General features: G+C 42.5%; 1 protein-coding gene across 5 annotated transcripts in view; it reads left to right on the forward strand.

Annotated features, from left to right (window-relative positions):
• The window catches only part of Trpm6 (transient receptor potential cation channel subfamily M member 6), a 137,815-nt gene that overhangs the window by 46,001 nt on the left and 69,864 nt on the right, over positions 1-21,950 (forward strand). For 4 of the 5 annotated variants that reach the window (XR_007594984.1, XM_050159951.1, XM_050159952.1 and 1 more), the window contains exons 12-21: positions 1,951-2,085; positions 3,021-3,074; positions 4,144-4,284; positions 6,471-6,608; positions 8,110-8,390; positions 9,806-10,034; positions 14,232-14,384; positions 18,418-18,564; positions 19,561-19,689; positions 20,934-21,185. Coding sequence is in view for 4 of the 5 variants with exons in the window: in XM_050159951.1 (XP_050015908.1) it covers positions 1,951-2,085; positions 3,021-3,074; positions 4,144-4,284; positions 6,471-6,608; positions 8,110-8,390; positions 9,806-10,034; positions 14,232-14,384; positions 18,418-18,564; positions 19,561-19,689; positions 20,934-21,185 (1,659 nt within the window). In the remaining variant the exon portion in view is untranslated. The remainder of the gene's footprint in view (positions 1-1,950; positions 2,086-3,020; positions 3,075-4,143; positions 4,285-6,470; positions 6,609-8,109; positions 8,391-9,805; positions 10,035-14,231; positions 14,385-18,417; positions 18,565-19,560; positions 19,690-20,933; positions 21,186-21,950) is intronic. The other variant, XM_050159942.1, reaches the window with a different exon arrangement.

A 21,950-nucleotide genomic window follows, 5' to 3' on the forward strand; every position in this document is an offset into this window, starting at 1 on the left:
TCTCTCCTTACAACTTAGTTTAGGTTCTAAGGATCCAGGTTGCTGGGCTTTCAGGGCAAATGCTTTTGCCTGATGAGCTATTTTGCTTGCTCTAGAACTACATTTTTTTCCCTGCAGGATTTAATGCCTAGCACTGATGTTGACAATTGAACACAATTTCATCTTTAGGTCATTTGTGACCAATTTTTTTTTTGCTTCCCTGGAAATTTTAAGATATTTTCTTTCTCCAAGGTTCTGAGCTTTCACAACAGTGTGTATTAGGTCTTGTCTTAATTACTTTCCTTTCGCTGTGACAAAACATCATGACCAAGGCAACTTATAAAAGAAGACATTTAATTGGGCTTATGGTTTCAGAGAGTCAGAGTTAAAGGCCTGGTGGCAGGAACAGCTGAAAGCTCTTATGTCAGAACCACAAGCACAAGGCAGAGGGGCACACTGGGAATGGTACAAGTCTTTTGAAACCTCAAAGCCTGGCCCCAGTGACACACCTCCTCTGACAAGGCCACACCTCCTAATCCTTCCCAAACAGTTCTACCAGCTAGAGCATTCAGACATATGACAATCATTCAAACAGCACAACTCTACAGATCTGTTTTGCCTGCACTTTCAAACTTTATTCACAGTTCCATTCTATCCCCTATGTTTTCTCTGCTCGTGTTTTTGGATTCCTGTTTCCTGAATACTTACTGAGCTGCTGATAATTTTTTTCTCTTGCTTTTCTTATGTTTGTGTTTGGTAAGTTTTCTTGACTTCTCAGCCTCAGTGCAGGCGTACTTTACTGGTTGCATAGGGTTAGTCTACCAAGTCCCATGAGCACATTTGTTTGCTGAGTGGACTGCCTTTCCCCTGTGTTCAGTGTCAACTGGAATAGATCTTATAAATAATAATATCAATAATTAACAATCCATCAATTTATTAATACTTTATAAATTATTAACAATTATTATTAAATACTATTAATAATAAAATTATTAACAACAGCCCTTTGGAAGCATTCCTCCTGAATTATTTGGTTTCACCTAGCTTTTAGAAACATTTGTGTTGAATTTTTTTACTCAAGGATGGAGGACAGACAGGGAGATATTTGTACACGGTAAGTTTGAACTTTAGCAAAGGGTCATCTGATGCCATCTGCTGGGGGGACTCTCCTCAGCGTCAGCACATTTGTATCTTCTCTTGGTTGGTGATAATTCCAGTAATGAAGTATCTATCCAAGCTGGGAGGTACACACGTTACTGCTCTTCGTGAAGGGTCAAGTGGGGACAATGACTTCCAAGTCTTAACATTAAACTCAGCACGTATACATTGACTTCACTGTGGTGTCATGGTTACATGGCATCGATCTGAGGGATCCTTGGTACTTCTCAGTTCAGTTGTTTGGCTTTGAGTGGACTGTTGAGCCAACTACCATGTGACCAACTGCGTTTCACATTCCACACTGCTGTTCTCATCCTCCCTTACCCCTTCATACTTATGAACTGACTTGGTTAAATAAGTTCCTCTAATGTAGTTTTGGTGAACTTTTGGTGGGAAAATTAGATGAATACATTCAATATGCTACTTTTACCCCTAATACAGATAAGGTTTAAATGGAAGAATTATGGTAGCAAAAAGAAAACTAAAATCAAAAATTAAAAAAAATCTATCAGCCAAATGAATGAGTAAACATTTCCCTCCACTTTCAAATTAAAAATGAACCCAGAAACTCTTGGAATTTCATTAGAATTACATTTAACACTCACCATCGGTTTGGGGGAGCTTTGAGGTTGGTACAAGGTTTAGTTTTCTCACACAAGAACGTGAATCATTCTTGTCTACGTCTTCATTTGGTCCCTGCTTTCTTAGGAAGATTGTATTTTATAATGATGGCATTTATGTAGTGTTATCTGTGATTCTTATTTCTCTGTGTCAAATGTCCTCATACCTCTTCTTTATTTGTACCTCGTTAAGCCCGGCGTTCTAGAACAAGCAATGTTAGACGCCTTAGTGATGGATCGGGTGGATTTTGTGAAACTCTTGATAGAGAACGGAGTGAACCTACACCGTTTCCTCACCATCCCCCGACTGGAAGATCTTTATAATACAGTGAGTATGGACCACTTCGTGCCATCTTGTTCAAGATTTGTGTACTAGGTATCTTAGCGCTTGTCTGTCTCCTTGAGTGCTCATGTCCCAACATAGTTTTCAGAATGCAGACTTACTTCCCAACGTAAGTCACACCCTTACCATGGAATCATTTTATCTCAAGACAGAGACTACAGTGTGAATAAGAACAAATTGTTTTTTGTTCGATTATTTGGAGTATCTTGACCTAAAGTCACTATTAATATGCTGCTCGTGGGTCAGCGAGGTGGCTTACTGGGTAAAGGCACTTGTGTCCAAGGCTGATGACCAAGTTCGACCCTTGAAACTTGCTTATCTGTTGGGAAAATGCCCATTGCTCGTGCCAGGCATGTTCCTGTATTGTCTCTCCTGCTCCTGTCAGTACCGCCCTCCCTTCTTCATTGCTCCACGTACCACGTAGCAGTGATCTCTTTCTAGAATTTGCACTACTTTCAGCTTCTTTTCAGCATGCACATCTTCACACGGTTGGCCGCTGCTCTTCATTTTCTGTTACCGTGAAGGTTCCCTTGAATCCCTCAGGAAAGTGAACATCGTAAGGATTTGACAAAGTACCAATTGATAGAATGCACTTGTGTACAGAGAGATGTGATTATCTGATAGAGTTTGTATATAGTAAAGGATGGTCATAAATGTTCAAGGTTTTACTTCTTACCACATAAAACAAACATTCTTACTATCTCTCTCCCTATATATACTTTGAATAATCATGACTTCTTTTGGGTAACTCCCTCTTTAGGATGAAGTAGCTTAATTTTCATTACCAAAGATGTTGAGGAAGGTTTTCAGTGTTCTGGGTTGCCCACATAATTTGAACTACCTATGCAATTCTGAAACAAGGCTCCTTCAGCATATGACAGTCGAATGGATTTCTTCTTTTTCTTCTTTTTTAATCACAGAAACAAGGACCAACTAATATGTTTTTGCGTCATCTTGTCCAAGATGTCAAACAGGTAACTTAAGTATGAAAGTCAAAAATACTCTTTGCCTAATACCTTAGATTTGAGATAGTTGAATGAAAACTTATAAAATGTGGGTTTGGATTTTGTTGAAAACTAACTTACTCTTTAATCACCAAATTTTACTCTTTTAGGGTTTCCCACTGTTTCTGGTTTTAGTTCATTCCATCAACTAAGTGACAGTAGTAATGAGAAACATGTATCCGAAGAAGCGGTTCAGTGACATAGTCAGTGCTTTACCTAAAACCTTGAGTCCAGTTGTCATCACAAATAAACAAAAACAAAACAAGCAGGCCAGATCTGGGGGTTCGTGCTTATAATTCTAACACTCAGGAGCTTGAGGCACGAGGATCCAGGTTTTAAGGGCAGCCTGGGCTACATATTAGACCCTGTCTCAAAAGTCAACCAAAATAAATGAAGAAACATAAGCAATGGGTCAGGACCCCAATAGATTATATCTATCACACAGCCAATGAGAACAGCAGCCGCACAGGCTTTTTGGGAATGTCTAGTGTGTGATTTCTGATATTCTCTGTTATCCTTGTTTTGAGTACCAGTGTCATCTTAGGGATGCAGACAATACCCCTGTGTGTCTGAGCCCTGTTTCAGGGAGTCAGGATGGTCCAACATCCTTGCTCGTGTTTTTCTCAGTGTTCTCATTGAATGCTGAGTAACATGCAACTTGAAAATTTAAAGGTCCTTCATTTGCTGTGGCAAAAAGCTACCCACTGTACATTTTAAGAGCTCTCTCAGTTTTTGAGCTCGGCATCTTGTTGGATAGTGTGTGGACTTTCTGCTTCTGTTGACTTACTTGGAGAGTCAGATGAAAGAGGGATATTTACTTGGCAAACTTACAGTAAGCAAAATTGTCTGTGCTGATATAAATTTAAGTTACACTGACTTGAGCTGTAGCAAAAAAGGACTGGCCTGAATTCTTTCCTGAAACTCTGTCACAGTATGCTGAAGAGAAGGAATTGATAAGTTAAATGTGTTGCCTTCTGAGAGCCTGGAAAAAGGGATAAAGGAGAAAAAAAACCCTGTGAATCCTCGTTCTTCTTTGTAGCACACCCTTCTCTCGAGCTACAGAATAACACTCATTGACATTGGGCTGGTAATAGAGTACCTCATTGGTGGAGCCTACCGAAGCAGCTACACCAGGAAAAACTTTCGCGTTCTCTACAACAATCTCTACAGAAAAAACAAGGTAAAATCATTGAAAAGTACCCCAGTGTGTGGAAGGGGGAATTGCAAAGTGTGGTTTTAGGAAAATGGCCGAAGGAGTCCCAAGCGGCTTCTGTGATGGCCCCCCCCATCTGAGGGCACATGTCGCCTGCTGTCTGTACAGTGCTCTGCAAAGGGGTTTGTGAGCTGGCATGAGACGAACACAAAGAAACCTTTTAGAAGAAACAGATTGATGGGTGAAATTACCCACAATACGAAGCGGGATGCTGTGCTGTATTGACATGGAAGCCGTGTGTGATGAATCTGGCTTGAGAGCAGCTGCGATTTCTTTTCTTCCTTTTGAAAACAAAGAGAACAAAGGTCAAACTCTTGATAGATTTGTTTCTATAGACTAACAATGGCCTCTATAGTCCGGAGACTGCATATTGGGCTAAGTGTGTAAGGATTATATTGGAGGATAAAAAAAGTGTGAACTTACAAAAGGGAAAGGTTTTGCAGATGAGAGTGTATTTTCTGTCATCGTTTTGGAAGACCAAGATGATAAAGAGAGAGTTGCCATCACAGATCAGTAGTCAGAGAGGAGCCTAGATCTTTTTAGAGATACAAACACCAGACAAGGAGCACTGGACACTGACGTAGAGAGAAAAATGAAAAGAGAGAGGGGCGGTGCTCAGAACTCAGGGTGGGGTTCTGCAGCGACACCAAGACCTTGTCGTGGGTGGGCAGGTATGAGATTGGAATGTGGCTTGGGAGGAGAGTCCATAAAGAACACGGGCTATGCAGCTGCTTGGGACCTTTATAAAGAATTGTGAGAAGTGCTATCCCATCTTAAGTTTAGGAAATGAACTAAACAACCCCCACAAGACCATGCAAAATATGGGAAACCACATTTCACCTAGGAAGTAACCTCTAATGAGGTTTCTGAGGCTAAAAGACACTCAGGATCAGCTCCTGCCTTTGAAAGGAGCGGCCGTACTGAGTGGCAGTGAGGTCAGGACTGCTGTGTGGCCTTGGGGAAGCTGGTTTGCTCCATTCCTGCTCGTTCTGGAAACAGTCTGTTCATATGACACATCCATTTCACCAGTGGCTTTGTCCTGAGTGTAGGTGACGGCGTTTCAGAGTAGACCGCAGTCGGACCACAGTGCTAACACCGATGGAATGTGGAGTCAGAGTGGCTTGACATCAAATCCTATTTGTCTCTTTACTTGGTTTACAAAACGTAATCTGTTCAAGCTGGGCGATGGTGGCGCAAGCCTTTAATCCCAGCCCTGGGGAGGCAGAGGAAGGTGGATCTCTGTGAGTTTGAGGCCAGCCTGGTATACAAGAGCTAGTTCCAGGGCACCTAGGGTGCTTACACAGAGAAACCCTGTCTTGAAAAACAAACAAATAAACAAACAAAACCCAAAGAAAAACTGTGATTTGTCTCTGTTTCCACTCTCCCATCTTTGAAATGGGCATACTAAGGTCCTATTAGCAAACTTGTGAGAATACCCCAAACCCTCCATGTTCTCATTACAAAGCAAACTTTTACTGACTTAATTGTTATTCCTTGTGATTGTCACCATGTTGATATTATTAATTCTGTTACAATAATGATGAGACTAACATGGGCATTGGCACTGGAAAGTCTTGACGTCATTCTTCCTGTGTTGATGTTTTACCCATAGCACACAAACTGAAGGAGAGTAGAGCTTTCCAAAACCTGGGGATTGTACCCTAGGCTCTCACGGCAGTCTCTGCAGACTCCTGCTCCTCCTAGCTGACACTTCATTTGGTGCCCATGCAGTGGAAACCTTCCAGAACTTTCTAACTTCACCTTCGCCTTAGAGCTCTCTGTGAATGGAAACTTTCTCTTACCAGAACTGTAAAGTTTGATTGCCTGCGTTGAGCTTGTTCCGTGGCTAATTGATTTTAAAGGAATTTCCGCATAGGAAAGGAACTCAGGGGCAGAATAGGAGACAAAGGAGTGTGCTCTCTAACAGGTCGGGAAATAGTAGTTAATGCTCAACAGACAGACGGGGAGGCTACTGAGTGAGAAATCTCCAGACACGTTAGTTACTAATCCTGGACCAGACAAAAGTGTTGGGTGTTTGAGAGGACACGTATTTAGCGTCATCATTGTCTGGAAAGATCATGTTTTCACTACGATAATCTTATTTTGATCTCTCTCCTTTGGTTTTCTTTACAAAACAAAATAACTACATATAGCAGAGTGTGAGCAGCTTGTCTCAGAGCCTTTCCCAGCATTCTCTCCACCAGAGACATTCCTTGGGAAGCAGAAGTGACTCTTCGGAAAGCACCTCGCATTCCCAGTTCTTTAGGACTGCCCAGCCCTACAAATCCAAGGTACACTGCTTTGTTTGTAGAGTTGAACATAAAGTTGCTGTTGCAGACTGAGATGGCCCCTTCCTTTGACACTGGAGAAAGGGAGGGGCTAATGAAGAATCACTGCCCTATACCATAAACAGATGGTGTAATTCACAAGTCGTCACAGCTGTCCTTCAACAACATGGAGTGCTGACAACCCAGTGATTGTCTGAGCTTGCCCCTCAGGCTCTCTTCCTTGTTCCCACTTCTGCCTTGTACAGTTGGTGACTCAGGCAGGCTGTGTATGCCATGGTATTAAACATTCATAGTTATTAGCCTCACACTGTGCACTTAACCTCCTTGCTCAAGTCTGGTTGGATATGAGGACCATCCCCTTTATAACTCTCAGTTTTGGGGAGATGGTCCTTTTGTATCTTCTTTTTCCTAACCAAGTCTTTCTTGAAGTTAGTTGGATTCTAATTTTGCAATATAGCAAAGGTCATGACTCTATGGTCTTTAGCCTGCCCTTCTCTGGGGCAGAAAGCTTTTGCCTAAGTATTTCCATGGAATCATATACTAATCATATACATAATAGAGTTTGCTATGATGCTTCAAATTACAAGTGCTTATTTTAAAACCTTTATTAGTCTCCAAGCATTTTGATGAGCACTTGGTTGGACTGGGGAGGGAGCAGGTAGAGGTAGATAAAATGGTGACAGAGAAATGGGTCCACATTTCTTAAGGTGCCAACTATTATACTGGACACTGAATCAGAGACAGGAAGCCATACAAAGGGACACAGGGAGTTTGAGTGGCATGCTAGTTGAGCACAGGGTCAGTTTGCCAGGGGGATAATGTTCATTGTTACCAGAATAAAATAAAGCAAAGAAACCCCTTTGAAAGTATGCAGGCAACAGTAGTGATGCTCTTCAAAGGAACAATGACAAATCAAGTCGTTAAGGTAAAAGTAGAGAATATTTAAAATAAAAGTCTTACTTACCCAAATAAATTAAAGTGCAAATTGTGCTTGCTGGTTTATCTTAGCAATATTCCACATGCTCTTGAGACAAGGACTCCCATGGAGTCGGGACTGTTTTTAAGCTTCCTCCTGATGGCCTTTTAAGTCCTGTGTTGTAGCTCAATAAAACATGCTTTAAAAAAATAGTCCTAAGAATTGAACTCAGGGTTTTGTGCATATCAGTTGGCCACTCTACCACAGAGCTACAGCCCCAGCTGATTGCTTTTGTATGCCTTATACAGCGGGCACATAGTCAGTTTTACTGGAGAATTTGTCCTAACAGTTCCACTACGGTGGATATCTGGGCTTTTTGTTTGTTTGGCTTTTTTTCTTCAGTGCCAGAATCTAGCATAGGTAGTAATTATCCTAAAAAGGATCCCTGGGAGGAAATGAGGGGAATGGAGAAACATGTATAGCTCAATAAAAACAATTTTAAAAAGTATCCCTAGGATACTTGCTGTGTTATATTTAGCAAATTAATATGCACTGGAATATTCAGGAGTTTGTTCTCCTTTGCTATAGGACAAGCCTGGAGACTCTCATAAATCAAAGAAGAAGTCAAAGGACATTCACAGCCTGTCGGAGGACCCCGAGCCAGCTGGCTTTGTCTACCCATACAATGAGCTGCTGGTGTGGGCTGTGCTCATGAAGAGGCAGAAGATGGCCATGTTCTTCTGGCAGCACGGAGAGGAGGCCACAGTGAAGGCAGTCATTGCTAGCATTCTCTATAGAGCCATGGCCCGGGAAGCTAAGGAGAGCAACATGGTGGATGATACCTCGGAGGAGCTGGAAAATTACTCAGAGTAGGTCTTCCCTCTTCACTTCACACCAAGCAGCAACACTTTATAGAAAGTGTAGACACTGTTTTCTCCTTCACTTTTCCATAGAATAAACAGACTTGCTTAGAATTGTATACTTTAGTCAAGCATCCCCCAAGGAACAGAACCAGGGAATCTATGGTAGGATCCTCAGTTTAAGGCCTTCAAACTGGGGGAGACTATTGCTGTTATAACTGTGGAATCTTCAGACTGCAGAACCTGGACTGCTGATGTCTAGGGCACACGACAGGTGTCTCACCTCTCAGGGGCAGAGTTCAATTTACTTCCTGTACTGAACCTTTGTGGGTTCCTGGAGGACCGGGTGGTGGCCATCCAACTAGAAAAAGGATCTTCTTCGTGTAGCCCACCCAGACTCCCTGGAAACACGATCGCAGACTCAGTGTGATACTGATTTCTAGGTATTCCTTGATCCTGATCACCCAGCAGCCAATGCTGACCATCACACTCTACACTTCTTGCACTCTTGTAATAAAGGGTTCCTGACGATTTGTAGGAACTCTGTGGAATGAAGGAGAGAGGTAACCTTCCAGTGAGGAGCACTGAGTCCCAGGGGCAACTCTTTTTGCATTGTGTAGGTCAGCCGACTCGATTTTAGCCTTTAGTTCCTTAAGGAGAGTTAATGATTTTTGAAACAAATCATGTAGAAAGCCCTTTGGAGCTCCAAAGTCTCTGATGTTGTTAACTTGGCTGCTTACCTTAGGTGTCCTTCAGGCCGGGGAAGCGAAGACACACATTGTAGTAAAGAATCAGAAGGCAACTGGTGGGAATGAGAAAGAGGAGAGATGCTTCCTTTAATCTGATTACTGAAGTCCTTGGGTGGAGGGAAGCTCAGAGAATGATGGAAGTTAACCTATAGCTTGATTGACAGACCTAGAGAATTTCTGGAAAAGAAAGCCTCCTGGAATTTCCTGAGGGTTTAAGATTCTTAAGTACTTAAGGATTTTATAAAAATAATAGTAATAGAAATAGAAATATGGTGCCACAATGTTTCTTGGACACAGTGTTTTCTGTCAGAATTTCTCTCTGAAGTCATATCGTGTAGATTCACCCACTCCAGGATGAATATAGGACATACACAGCATGGAATGGCTTCCAACACAAACATTAAATTCTACTTTGGGCTACCAGGAAAATAGGACACACTGTCTACCTTCTGTACCAGAGACAGATCTGCTTCTGAGCAGCTGTGGTAGCTTCTGACAGCTGAGATGAATTGGCTGTTTTTTTTTTTTTTTTTTTTTTTTTTTACATAGCCTTATTTTGTTTCGATCACACAGCCCAATTAACTGGTGTGTTCTGTGTGGCGTGGTCCATCTTTGAAGACATTTCTGGGGCTCTGACCAGCCTTTTGTGTTCTCTGTTCACCACTGTGTCTTCAGGCAGTTCGGCCAGCTTGCCCTGGATGTGTTAGAGAAGGCCTTCAAGCAGAACGAGCCAATGGCCATGAAACTGTTGACCTACGAACTCAAGAACTGGAGCAATTTCACCTGCTTGAAGCTGGCAGTGTCTGGAGGACTACGTCCCTTTGTGTCACATTCTTGTACCCAAATGCTGCTGACAGACATGTGGATGGGACGTCTGAAAATGAGGAAAAATTCCTGGCTGAAGGTACATTCTTTTTCTGTACGTCATATCATCAGTGTAGTGAGAAGGTCAGTGCTCCTGAGTTCCACATGGGTTGGTCCTCTGGCAAACAACACCTCCCTGCAGGTGCATGGATCATCTCATCCCTCAGGGATCTCTAAATGACTTTCTCGCAGTGACTTTTCAAAACTTGATGATTGTACTGCCCTGCCACCACAGAGCCATTCTCCTGTGAAGGTGAGCAGAGTCCCAAGCAAAGAAAAGCGACACTTCTCTGTGCCAGATGAACAGTGCCTGAGCATTCATTCCACAGGGGTTGGGTGCATAGCTCACGTATAGAATGCTTGAACAGCATCCACAGGCCCCAGTGCCACAAAATTAATAAATATTAATAGATAAGAAGCTAGATAGAATTAGCAATTTTTATTGCATTCCTCCTCCAGTGTGTTGCTTCAGGGACTCCGTGGTTGTTTAATAAGACTCTCCTCTAGCAAGTGTTCACGCCGTTCTCCACATCTAAATTAGCCTCTCCAGGTATCTAAAATCAAGGGCACCTAAATTCAATGCCCAAGATTTACGTTTACTGTGGAGCCTAAGCCTAAAGCTTTCCATTTGGTTAACCTCAAAGTGCATGTATTGATGAAGTCAATAGAAGGGGTTGTAGCTCAATGTTAAGAGCTCCACAAGACTGTATTTGGCATTTTACTTGTGTTCTTCTCACAATTATCAAATACATAGTATATCTTAAAAAGAATGGCTTTGATAAAAATATAAACATTTTTAGTAGACAAACTACAGAAATCTCAAGAAAATGATTATTGCATAAGATAGGAGAGGCTGTGTGTGTTTTAATTTCTGCCAATGAGATCAGAGAAATAAAATACCAGAGAAAAAGCCATCATTTCCCAAAATTCTCCTTTGATCCACTTTGACTCCAGAGGTGAAAGTGACGAAACAGAGATGGGATGGGTCTGCCTCCACTTACCCAGCTCTCTGGAAGCTGCTGCTTGTAAATTCCTGGTCATAGGAAGGCTGCAGCTGGGAGCCTGAGGTAGCGTTTGCCCCATACAGTACACACATTAACTTCCAGAAATGCAGACCCTGGGAACTTAGTGGAGTTTTGTCTTTTAAATACTTCATAATGTGAGAGGGGAGTGTGGGTGTGTGTGTGTGTGTGTGTGTGTGTGTGTGTGTGTGTGTGTGTGAGAGAGAGAGAGAGAGAGAGAGAGAGAGAGAGAGAGAGACGGAGAGGCAGAGAGCCAGAGACAGAGAGACAGAGAGAGACAGAGATTGGTTCAAGCAAGGCAAGGTTCAGTCTCAAACGTTTTCCCTTAAACATGCATGCATTGATTACTAGGCTGAGGCTGCTGGCTGTATGAAGTCTCAAGCTCCACCAACCGTTATTCTCAGGTACCAACAGTCCAGTTATCCACGCCGACCTGTGAGCTTCTGAAGCACATTTGCAAACAGTTTTGTAATCCACACTCCCAAGTAACGAGATTGCAGGAGCACCATGCAGAGCTATGGAATACTGATTTAAATCATGTAGTACGTCAGGCTCCAACCTCTCCTTGGGAGTAGGTTGTCTGCAGTTCTGGGTGGTGGAATGCTGCTTCTCCAGGGCAGTGGGACCGGAGGTCTTCCTCGAAGTAGAATTAACACGATGCTGTCACTGTGCACCTGGCTATGGAGTTTTTACACTCGGAGGAGCAACATATTTGGGACAGAAAAGACCATTGTGTTAGAACTAAAGCCTAGAGAATCTTCACAGACCACAGCTTACAATAGCTCAGAAGGTCATTTTGGCATGGGAAAGAAAGCAAAGTTGGCAAGCCTTTGACTTCACCTACTAAACCAGTAAGGCAGGCTGGCAGGTGAATTTAACTTTTGGTCAGGGAACTCCAGGATACTGAGATATAATGCTAGTTGAAAGAAAGACAGAACATCCACCAAGTTAGATTTCAAAAAATGTAGTCAGTATTTTAAACTGTTTATCTTGAAAGGCTGTAAAAATTGAACACAAAAATTCCTTTCAAAAGACTGTTAATGTGCAAAGTGTGGTGGCCCAGTGAAGAATGCTTGAGCTGTTCCCTAGGTCTTCCTGGCAGATGACAGTTTATACACGATGGGAAGTGGATCTTCTATATTCTAAAAGTCTATGATATAAAAGCTAATATGTTTGTTTATATGGTAATTTCTATTTCTATTGTAGTCACCACAAAATAGTACTTTATATATATATATATATTTAATGTTTTAAAAAAAGAAAATAATTTTTTTCATTATATATACCAATTCAAGTTCCCACTCCTTCCCCTCCTCCCATTTCCTCCACATATCCTTCCATTCCACCTCCATCCAATCCTCAGAGAAGGTAAGGAACATTGCATTGTGGAAGGTCCAAGGCCCTCCCTACTATATCTAGGCTGAGCAAGGTATCCATCCGAAGAGAACATGTTCCTAAAAAGCCAGTACAAGCAGTAGGGATAAATCCTGGTGCCACTGCCAGTGGCCCCTGTCTGCCCCAGCCATGTAATTGTTAGCCACATTCAGGGGGACTAGTTTGGCCCTATGCTTGTTCCTTCCCAGTCCAGCTAAAGCTGGTGAGCTCCCATTAGCTCAGGTAGACTGTTTCAGTGGGTGAACACATCATGGTCTTGACCTCTTTGCTCACATTCTCATTCCTCTCACTCTTCAACTGGACATTGATCCAGTGCTCCAATGCGGGTCTCTGCCTCTATTTCCATCAGTTGCTGGATAAAGGTTCTATGGTGATATTTAAGATATTCATCAGAGCCGGGCGATGGTGGCGCACGCCTTTAATCCCAGCACTCGGGAGGCAGAGGCAAGTGGATCTCTGTGAGTTTGAGACCAGCCTGGTCTACAGAGCTAGTTCCAGGACAGGCTCCAAAGCCACAGAGAAACCCTGTCTCGAAAAACCAAAAAAAAAAAAAAAAAAAAAAAAAAAAAAAAAAAAAAAAAAAAAAAAAAAAAAAAGGAAAAGAAAAAAAAGAAAAAGAAAAAAGATATTCATCAGTCTGACTACAGGGAAAATCAATTTCTACCTTCCTGCTTAGGCACAGGTATCCCGGGGAAACAAGTGTGATATATGTACTTTTAAACTATTTTTTTCAAGATAGGGTTTCTCTGTATAGCTTTGGAACCTGTCCTGGAACTTGTTCTGTAGACAAGACTGGCCTCAAACTCAAAGAGATCTGCCTGTCTCTGCCTCTAGAGTGCTGGGATGAAAGGCATGTAGCACCAACACCCAGCTGTATTTTTAAACTTTTAAGTTGGGACTGGAGAGATTGTACAGTGGTTAAGAGCACTGGCTGCCCCTTCTAGAAGACACAAATTTGATTTTCAGCACTGACATGGCTGCTCATGGCAGTCTATAGCTTCAGTTCCAAGGGGTCTGACACTCTCTTTTGGCCTCTGTGGACATTGCATGTGCTGTTCACCATATTGTGCATAGATACATATGGAGGCAAACACCCATACACATAAAAAATTTTAAAAATCTTTTAAGTATATATATACATATTTACAATTTTTAATTTTACTCTTTTTAAAAATTATATTTAATGTTTTACATGTTTTAAAAAATAGATTCATCTATTTTTACTTATATATGTGAGAGTTTGCATTCATGCATGTATGTGTACCACATGCATGCTTGGTGCCAACAGAGGCCAGAATAAAGGCATCAGATCTTCTGAAACTGGAGTTCTGTTATCAACTGTTATGAACTGACATGTAGGTGCTGGGGACTGAACTGAGGTCCTGTGCAAGAGCAACCAGTGCTTTGGACCACGGAGACATCTTTCTAGCCCTTACATTTTCCTCTTAAATGTTAGCATTGCGTTCCACCATTAGGTTTTTCTATAATATCTGTCCGCGTAGAGCTGGACCTTGTTACTTGGTGAGTCTTATTTATTTATTTATTTATTTATTTATTTATTTATTTATTTATTCAATTTTTTTTTTGGCCTTTGCAATCAGCTGCGCACCAACTCCTCTCTGTCCACCTTTGCACAGAGCTGAGGGACACATCTGTAGAACTGAAATAGATGTAGACTATATAACTATATGTAGACTCGGGATAGAAACTGAGCTGGGAGTGGATGGGATATCTATACACACGCATTCTTACATCTGTTGCTCAGACAGTGCGTATGTCCTTTGTCCTCTGCTCATCCTTCGTCTCGTTTCCTTCTGCAGATCATCATCAGTATCCTTTTACCACCCATGATTTTGACACTGGAATTTAAAAGCAAAGCTGAGATGTCACATGTCCCACAATCCCAGGATTTCCAGTTTACGTGGAATAGCAGCGACCAGGATCTCAGTGACACCAAAGAAAGTGCTGGTGGGGTGAGTACACTTCCGTAGTAAACTGGGTTTCCATGGTGTAACTGTGCACAGTGGTGCACAAGCATGGAGCTTATCTGTAACAGTCATCTGTTCAACAGAACGTTCGCCTTTTTACTGGTAACAGGGTATTTATTAACCCCACCCCCGGTACACACCTCTCTGTGTGTAGCTACATTTCCCAGAATGGCTTTGAGTTTCTGGCCAGTGTTTCTGTCCAGTGAAGTTACATATTACCCTGAGGCTACACATTACCCTAAAAGCCCAGGACTGATTCATCAATCAAGCATTTAATTCTCCCCGTGTAATCCCCATCTCGTTATATACGAGTTAGGTAGAGCATGTAAGCAAAGTATCCCATTTCTGCTTCAAAGACAAAGTCATTGTGTCCAACAGCTGTCTCAGCATTGCTCTGAGAGGGGCAGAACGGATCAGCTTACCACTTAAGGGCTCCATCAACACCGCCACACACCCCTATGGGTCTCATCTGTAAAGAGACATTTAGAAATTGTGTTGATGGGCCTGAGAGACTGGGTGAGGGTACTTGCGGCCAAGCCTGGCATCCTGAGTTCAAGCCCTGGCCTCACACAGAGGAAGGCAAGGACCGACTCTGAGAGGTTGTCCTCTGACCTCCACACACACGCTGTGACACGCGTGTACCTCTCAAACAAATGGGACCTCCCATGTCTCATCCTTCTCATCCCGTGGCTGTGGGTGGTTCTGGATGTGTTCTCTTCTTTGGCCTGGCAATCCTATTCCCAGCAGCTGACTGTCTGCCTGGGGTCCAGAATGCTGGGATTGCTCTCACTGCTCCCACTCTGACCATGACTCATAAAGCTGCCCTGTGCCCCAAGGTGCGATAAATATCTTCAGTGTAAGGTAAACACTTACACTGAATGAAGTGACTTTAATATTTTGTCTGATGTGCTTTGGCATGTAATGACGTATTTATTTAAATATTATTTTTTCTCCAAGTACTAAATATGAAGGTTAACTCTGATGAGTGTTTTTTGGCTAACAGTTTTTGGTGCCTGGTTGAGCATCTGCATTCTGATACCCTGGAGATATGCCTCTTCCCTGTCATTAAGGACTTTAATTATTGCTCTTTTTTAGGTGTGTGTATATCCCCCTCTCTCCTTCTCTTCCTTCTTCCTAGTTCCATCTTGAATCCAGGAAGCCAAGTATTTTCTACTGTCTGTAGAACACACAAGGAATCTCTTAAAAGCCTGGGCTACTCACATGGTTACATTTGTGTTGTTCCGAGGTTCAAACCTAGCAAAGGGAAGAAATTCAGTGATGGCCCCACCCCTGGAGATGTCACATAGGTCTGGCACAGAGGTGCTCTACTTGGGTGTATGCCTGTTTGATTGTGCACTCCAAGTTTAGTTTGCTAGTTGAGGCTGAACAAGGAAGAAAGTTGTATAAGCCCCACCTACTTAGAAGGTACACACAGCTCTCACAGGGCATAGGCGATAGTTTGCCAGTGGTTTGGCAATTCCACTTTTGGCTCTCACAGATTTGGTAGCATGATGGAGTCATCACACTTGAAGGGTTTTGGAGAACTGCTGTATTTCTAGTGAAACTGTTCTCAAAGGGAACACAGTTCCTTCACAGAATTGCAGATAAATGTGTGTTCTTAAAATTAAAATATATAATATATATAAGTTTATATACATATATATGTGTGTGTGTGTGTCTGTGTGTGTGTAGTAAGTTCTTGAGACCCCCCTGACAAGTGTCTTGCTATAGCAGTTGTCCCTGTAGGTGGTTTAGATGCGGCCATATCAATTGATTAATTCAGTGAATATTTAAGTTAAAGCAAATATGGTCTCTACCATGATGAGCTTATTATCAGAAAAATATCGATGAAACCTTAGCATTCTTCAATTTGAGACACTCAGTGAAAGGGCTGTTGAAGTGCATTCTATTATGACTGGCTTATGATCATAAAAAATGAGTTTTGTTTTTACTCTTTGTATTCATCTTAAGCAAAAATTATTGACTACACTTGTCTAGCAATTTTTGCTTGCTGGTGGAGGCTGCTTGTTCATTTCCCAGCCGCCTAGACCTGAAATACTCATACAGAAACTATAGTAATTACAATACTGCTTGGCCAATGACTCTAGTGTATTCCTAGCTAGCTTTTACATCTTAAATTAACCCATTTCTATTATTTTATATTTTACCATGAGGCTAATGGTTTACTAGTAGTAAGGTTCCCTGTGGGTGGCTCACATCTCCTCCAGGGGCTACATGGTATCTCACTCACTCTGCCTTCTTTCTCCCAGCATTCAGTTTAGTTTTCCTGCCTAGCTCTATTCTGCCCTGTCTTAGTTCCAAGAAGCTTCTTCATTCATTAACCAATAAAAGCAACATATATACAGAAGGACTTCCCACATCACTTGCTCTCTCACAATTTTTATTAATTTTCACCTGGCAGATTTGGTAGGCTATATATGAATTCACAATGCTAATTACATAAAAGTAATTGATTAACAGAGGAACATGGTTTACATTGTGTATTGTAGCAGAAAGCTGGAGTCAGCAATCAAAACAGATATGTTTTAATGTGTCTCTGTGGTAGTAAGTTTACAACAGGAAAGGCCTTCTTGTTCCCACGGGGAGATGAAGATGGGTTATCAGACACTGCATTTGCTCCGTGAGGTTTTAGTAAAACTCCCCCCACAACTCTCTCTCTCTCTCTCTCTCTCTCTCTCTCTCTCTCTCTCTCTCTCTCTCTCTCTCTCTCTCTCTCTCTCTCTCTCTCTCTCTCTCATGTTTAGCCCTGTCTTGCTATATTTTCTAGAATGGCCTTGAGTTTTTGGACTCAAGTGATCACTTCTTCCCAGCTTCATGAATTGCTAGAAATGCAAGGGCACACTTCCATGCTAAGTCAGAATTCTTTTTGGAAATTTCCACAGGCAAAATAATTTTGTTATAAGAAATTTAAGTTTCTTGATTGCTAATCTTTTTAAGTATGGCCTCTGTGGCCTAAACTAGCCCTGGAATAAACTGTATAAAGATACTGGAATGGAAAACTCTGGATGGAAGAGGAATGGCCGTTTTTAGTAGGGCCAGTAGGGGAGGTTTAGGGATGGATGACAGCTTCATGAAACCATAGCAATGTCACAGTGGCAGGAAGTGCTGCGGCAGAGGGTAAGCGTGCCAAGTGGGCAGTTTGGCTGGACTGGTGGCTGTGGAGAGTGCTGGACAAGCAGGGGGTGTTTGTAGGAATGGCTGGAAATGCAGAAGGCTGATGGTGAGATTCTTGCGTGCCTCGTAAGAGAGCATCATTCTGTTCCACTCACCAGAGAAACAGTGAAGGTCAGTGAGCAGAGAGGAGTGAGACAAGCTGCCACAGGAAAGTCACTGCCTTAACTGCACAGGATCATCTGACAAGAAGACAGACTAGAAGCAAGGAGAACATAGATCAGCATGGCCATCAAGACCAGAAGGGACAAGGAGGCCAGCCAGGATCAGTAACAAAAGACGCGGAAAGGAAAAGAGGGATTTTAATTAATAATTGAACAGGAGGCATGGGCAAGAGAGAAACAGAGACAGCAAACCTGACTGAGAATTAATGGTTTGCTCAGGGATGACACTGCCCACCATGGGCTGGGCCTCCTTATGTAGATTAGCAGTCAAGAAAGTGTCCTACAGATATTCCCACAGGCCAATGTGGTGAGGCAGTTCTTCACTTGAGGGTCCCTTTTCTCAGATATGTCAAGTTGGTAGCTGAGATTAGCTGTCTCAGCAAGAAGTAAAGATGGCAGACTGTGGTGGTGCAGGCCTTTAATCCTGGCACTGGAAATGCAAAGGCATGGAGGTCTCTGTGAGTTCCAGGACAGCTAGGGATATATAGTACGGCCATGTCTTCAAAAGCTGGAGGGTGAGAGGGGATATATTTATTGCTGTTTATTATTCTTAGTGGTGGCAGAGGATCTGGGAATTGAACCCAGGACCTTACACAAATAACACATGAGTTTTACCACTTTGTTACACCCTCTAGTCTATAGCATTATTGCTTATTTTTCAGAAAAACTATGATTTGGAAAGAGGCCCCGATGAGAAACTGGATGAAAATGTGCACTTCGACATCAGAAATGGGCCCCAGAGCCTCCCCTGGACAAGGAGAGTCTATGAGTTCTACAGTGCTCCCTTTGTGAAGTTTTGGTTTTACACGGTTCGTCTCATTACAGTAATGTTAATTATAATTAGTGGCTTATGATGATGTTACTAATGGTATGTCTCATTTGTTAACCCGAGATAAAAATGTAAGAATTTCATTAAAAAAACAAACCAAAGAAATGGGGGATAGGAAAGTAGGCCGGTGACAGGGTTGGAAGAAGACAAAAAAGTCTCTCTCTCTCTCTCTCTCTCTCTTTCTCTCTCTCTCTCTCTCTCTCTCTCTCTCTCTCTCTCTCTCTCTCTCTCTCTCTCTTGTGTGTGTGTGTAGACTTTAAGTTCTGAATGAGCAACACCCTTTTCTCAACAGGAGCGATCCTTGATTGCTTTTCACCATCTTTTTTTAAACGTCTATCTATCTATCATCTGTCTGCCTGTCTGTCTGTCTGTCTGTCTATCTATCTATCTATCTATCTATCTATCTATCTATCTATCTATATCAACTATCCTTAGCATCCAGAAGACAGTTCCAGATACCCTGGAATGTGGGTTACAGGAAGTTGTGAGCTGTGCTTGGATCAGTTGTTCATGCAAGAGCAGCGTGTGCTCTTAACTGCTGAGCCGTTTCTCCATCTCCCTAGCCAGAGTAATACTCATTATAAAATAACACTTTAGTGGTAATATCAGCTTACTGTGAAGATAGGCATCCACGGATACTGCTCATCTGACAATCTTGGCATACATATTTTCCAAGCCGAAACTAGAGGGAAGGCATGAAATTCTTTCCTGGTCTGCTACTAGCATGCCAGTGTGCATGCTGCAGGGGTTCGTGCTAGTAGGACAGCATCTCCTCCCTTTACTGGCAAACAGTGATTATCATTCATAGACCGCAGATACTTACCTTTTCCTTGACCTTGATCAGAAGTGAGTCCCCAGTTGTATTTTCATATTGTCATGTAAAAGTCTGATGCTTCTAGGCTCTGTCTGCAGAGCTCTGCTTGGCATTCTTTGTGGTCTCTTGAGCTCACATCCGGGGAATGTGTGTCCCTCACAGATGGCTTATCTGGCATTCCTCATGCTGTTCACTTACACAGTGTTGGTGGAGATGCAGCCCGAACCCATCGTGCAAGAGTGGTACGTCATCATTTACATCTTCACCAATGCCATCGAGAAGGTCAGAGAGGTGAGTGTGCCTTCTGTGTCTTCACCATGCCTATGGAAGAGGAGTTCTAGGCCCTGGGGATGAAAATGGCCTTCTGTCAAGTGTGTGATGGAGAGAGAGAGAGAGAGAGAGAGAGAGAGAGAGAGAGAGAATACTGAATCCAATTTTGCTATAAGAAGGTTGCTCAGGGAAGTTTCTGGTTTCATTCCTTTATCCTTACCAAATATTTCTGTTGAACTTTGAAAACAGCCGTTTTGAAACACAATCTTATTGTGCTCGTTACTCAAGGAGCAGTAGGCAGCATCCTTTATTTGTTATTGAGCTCTCCAACTGCTTGCTTCCCATGATGCGGCTTTCTTGGTGACATGGATTTTTAATCACCTAGCCTGACCTCATATTGTCAGCTTTACCCAATAGAGTGACACATGAATGGCTAACGTTGCATAATATGTAAGGAATCCACTCACAGCAGAAGGAAGTTCCTAGTCAACTCCCTTGAAAACTGAAGCTGGATATCCTGCTGGGAGAAGAAGACCAAGAGTTGAAGAAACTAAACATTTTCATTTCTACTTTGCCACTGGTCACTTAAAAGTTAGCGTTCTTCATGCAATTTTACATATAATTCCAAGTAGTTATGACTTTGACTCTCCCAGATGTGTGTGCATGTCTCTGTATGTCTATACATTTGTCTTGTTCCAGTGGTAATTTGGCCAACATTCTATGCTAAGAAAGCATCTTCTTAGAAGCTAGACTGCATCGCCTGCTTAGGATCTTTATAGCCGAGAAACACTACCTGAATTTTACCATGATTTTTGTTTTAGGGAAAATAAGCTTAGTGTTTACATTGCAGTGTGTCTGCTATAGTAGTGCATGGGAAGTGTCTTATTCTCATGAGTTTCAACACCATGTTCTTAGTGATTTGCCAAGAACTCACTTAGTAGCAGCTGCAGGAGCTCACACGACTGCTGGGTTTCCGGTCAGAATTCCTTGCCCTCAGCTCATGAAGCCAAATGATGGATAGGCAGAACCACGGCAGTGCTGAGCTCTGAAATGGTCTGGTGTTGATGTAAAATTTGGTAGGAATTGTTTTACTCTTTAAATGATGGGTTAATGAATTTAAAAAGATGCTATTGATGGTATTCCCCCTCCAGCTATGGTTTGGGGGCTTGAATCCAGGGTCTTTTGTGTCAGAGACGAGTGCTATACCACTCTCCTCCACCCCCAGTCCAGCAACCTTCTTTAAAACTTCTTCTTTCTCCATTTAGATATGCATTTCAGAACCAAGCAAGTTTACTCAAAAGGTGAAGATGTGGTTGAGTGAATACTGGAACCTAATAGAAGCCGTGGCTATTGTCCTGTTTTTAGTGGGTTTTGGCCTACGGTGGGGAAGCCCCCCTTTACACACAGTGGGAAGACTCATCTACTGCCTAGACATCATATTCTGGTTCTCTCGGCTCATGGACTTCTTCGCTGTGAATCAACATGCAGGTCCATATGTGACCATGGTTGCAAAAATGGTATGCACATCATGTTTTATACATAAATGTCCCTTTTCAGTGGCTCCACCATTGTGGTTCATATCTCACACTTTAACTTTCTCTCTTGTGATGTATGCATGCATACACATGTATGTTTGTGGGTGTCCTCACCCGTGTTTGCGTGTGTAGAGGGTGGACATCGGTGTCGAGTGTCTTCCACCATTGCACTTGTCCTAGTTGTCTGTCTGTTGCTGTGAAGTGACAGCATGACCAGGGCAGCTTAAAAAATAAAGAGCTTGATTTAGGGCCTCATGCTTCCAGAGGACTAGTGTCCCTGGGGAGCATGGCCGCAGACAGGCAGGCATGGCACCGGAGCAGTAGCTGAGAGCTCACATCTGATCCATGAGCACCCGATAGACAGAAAGTTAACTGTGATATGGGCTTTGAAACTCCAAAGCCCACCCCCAATGGCACACCACCATCAAGGCCACACCTCCTAATCCTTCTCAAACAGTTCCACCAAACATTCAGATCTATGAGCCTATAGGGATATTCTCATTCAAACCACCATAGCGCTCATCTTATCTTTTGAAACAGACACTACTTAACGAACTTGAAGCTCACTGTTTTTTTCAGACTGGCTGGCTAGTGAAGTCCCAGGATCCATACTATGCCTGGTTTTTATATGCTTTCTGGGAATCCCCTCTCAGGTCCAGCAAGCGTTTTAACACTGAGCCATCTCCCTAGCTCACTAGTCAAATGTTTGAATTGTTCCAAGAGGCATACCGACTCATATCTGGCTAG

The sequence above is a fragment of the Alexandromys fortis genome, unplaced genomic scaffold (genome assembly GCF_014885135.2).
Source record: "Alexandromys fortis isolate MF-2015 unplaced genomic scaffold, M_Fortis_MF-2015_v1.1 scaffold_10, whole genome shotgun sequence".
NCBI classification, from domain to species: domain Eukaryota; kingdom Metazoa; phylum Chordata; class Mammalia; order Rodentia; family Cricetidae; genus Alexandromys; species Alexandromys fortis.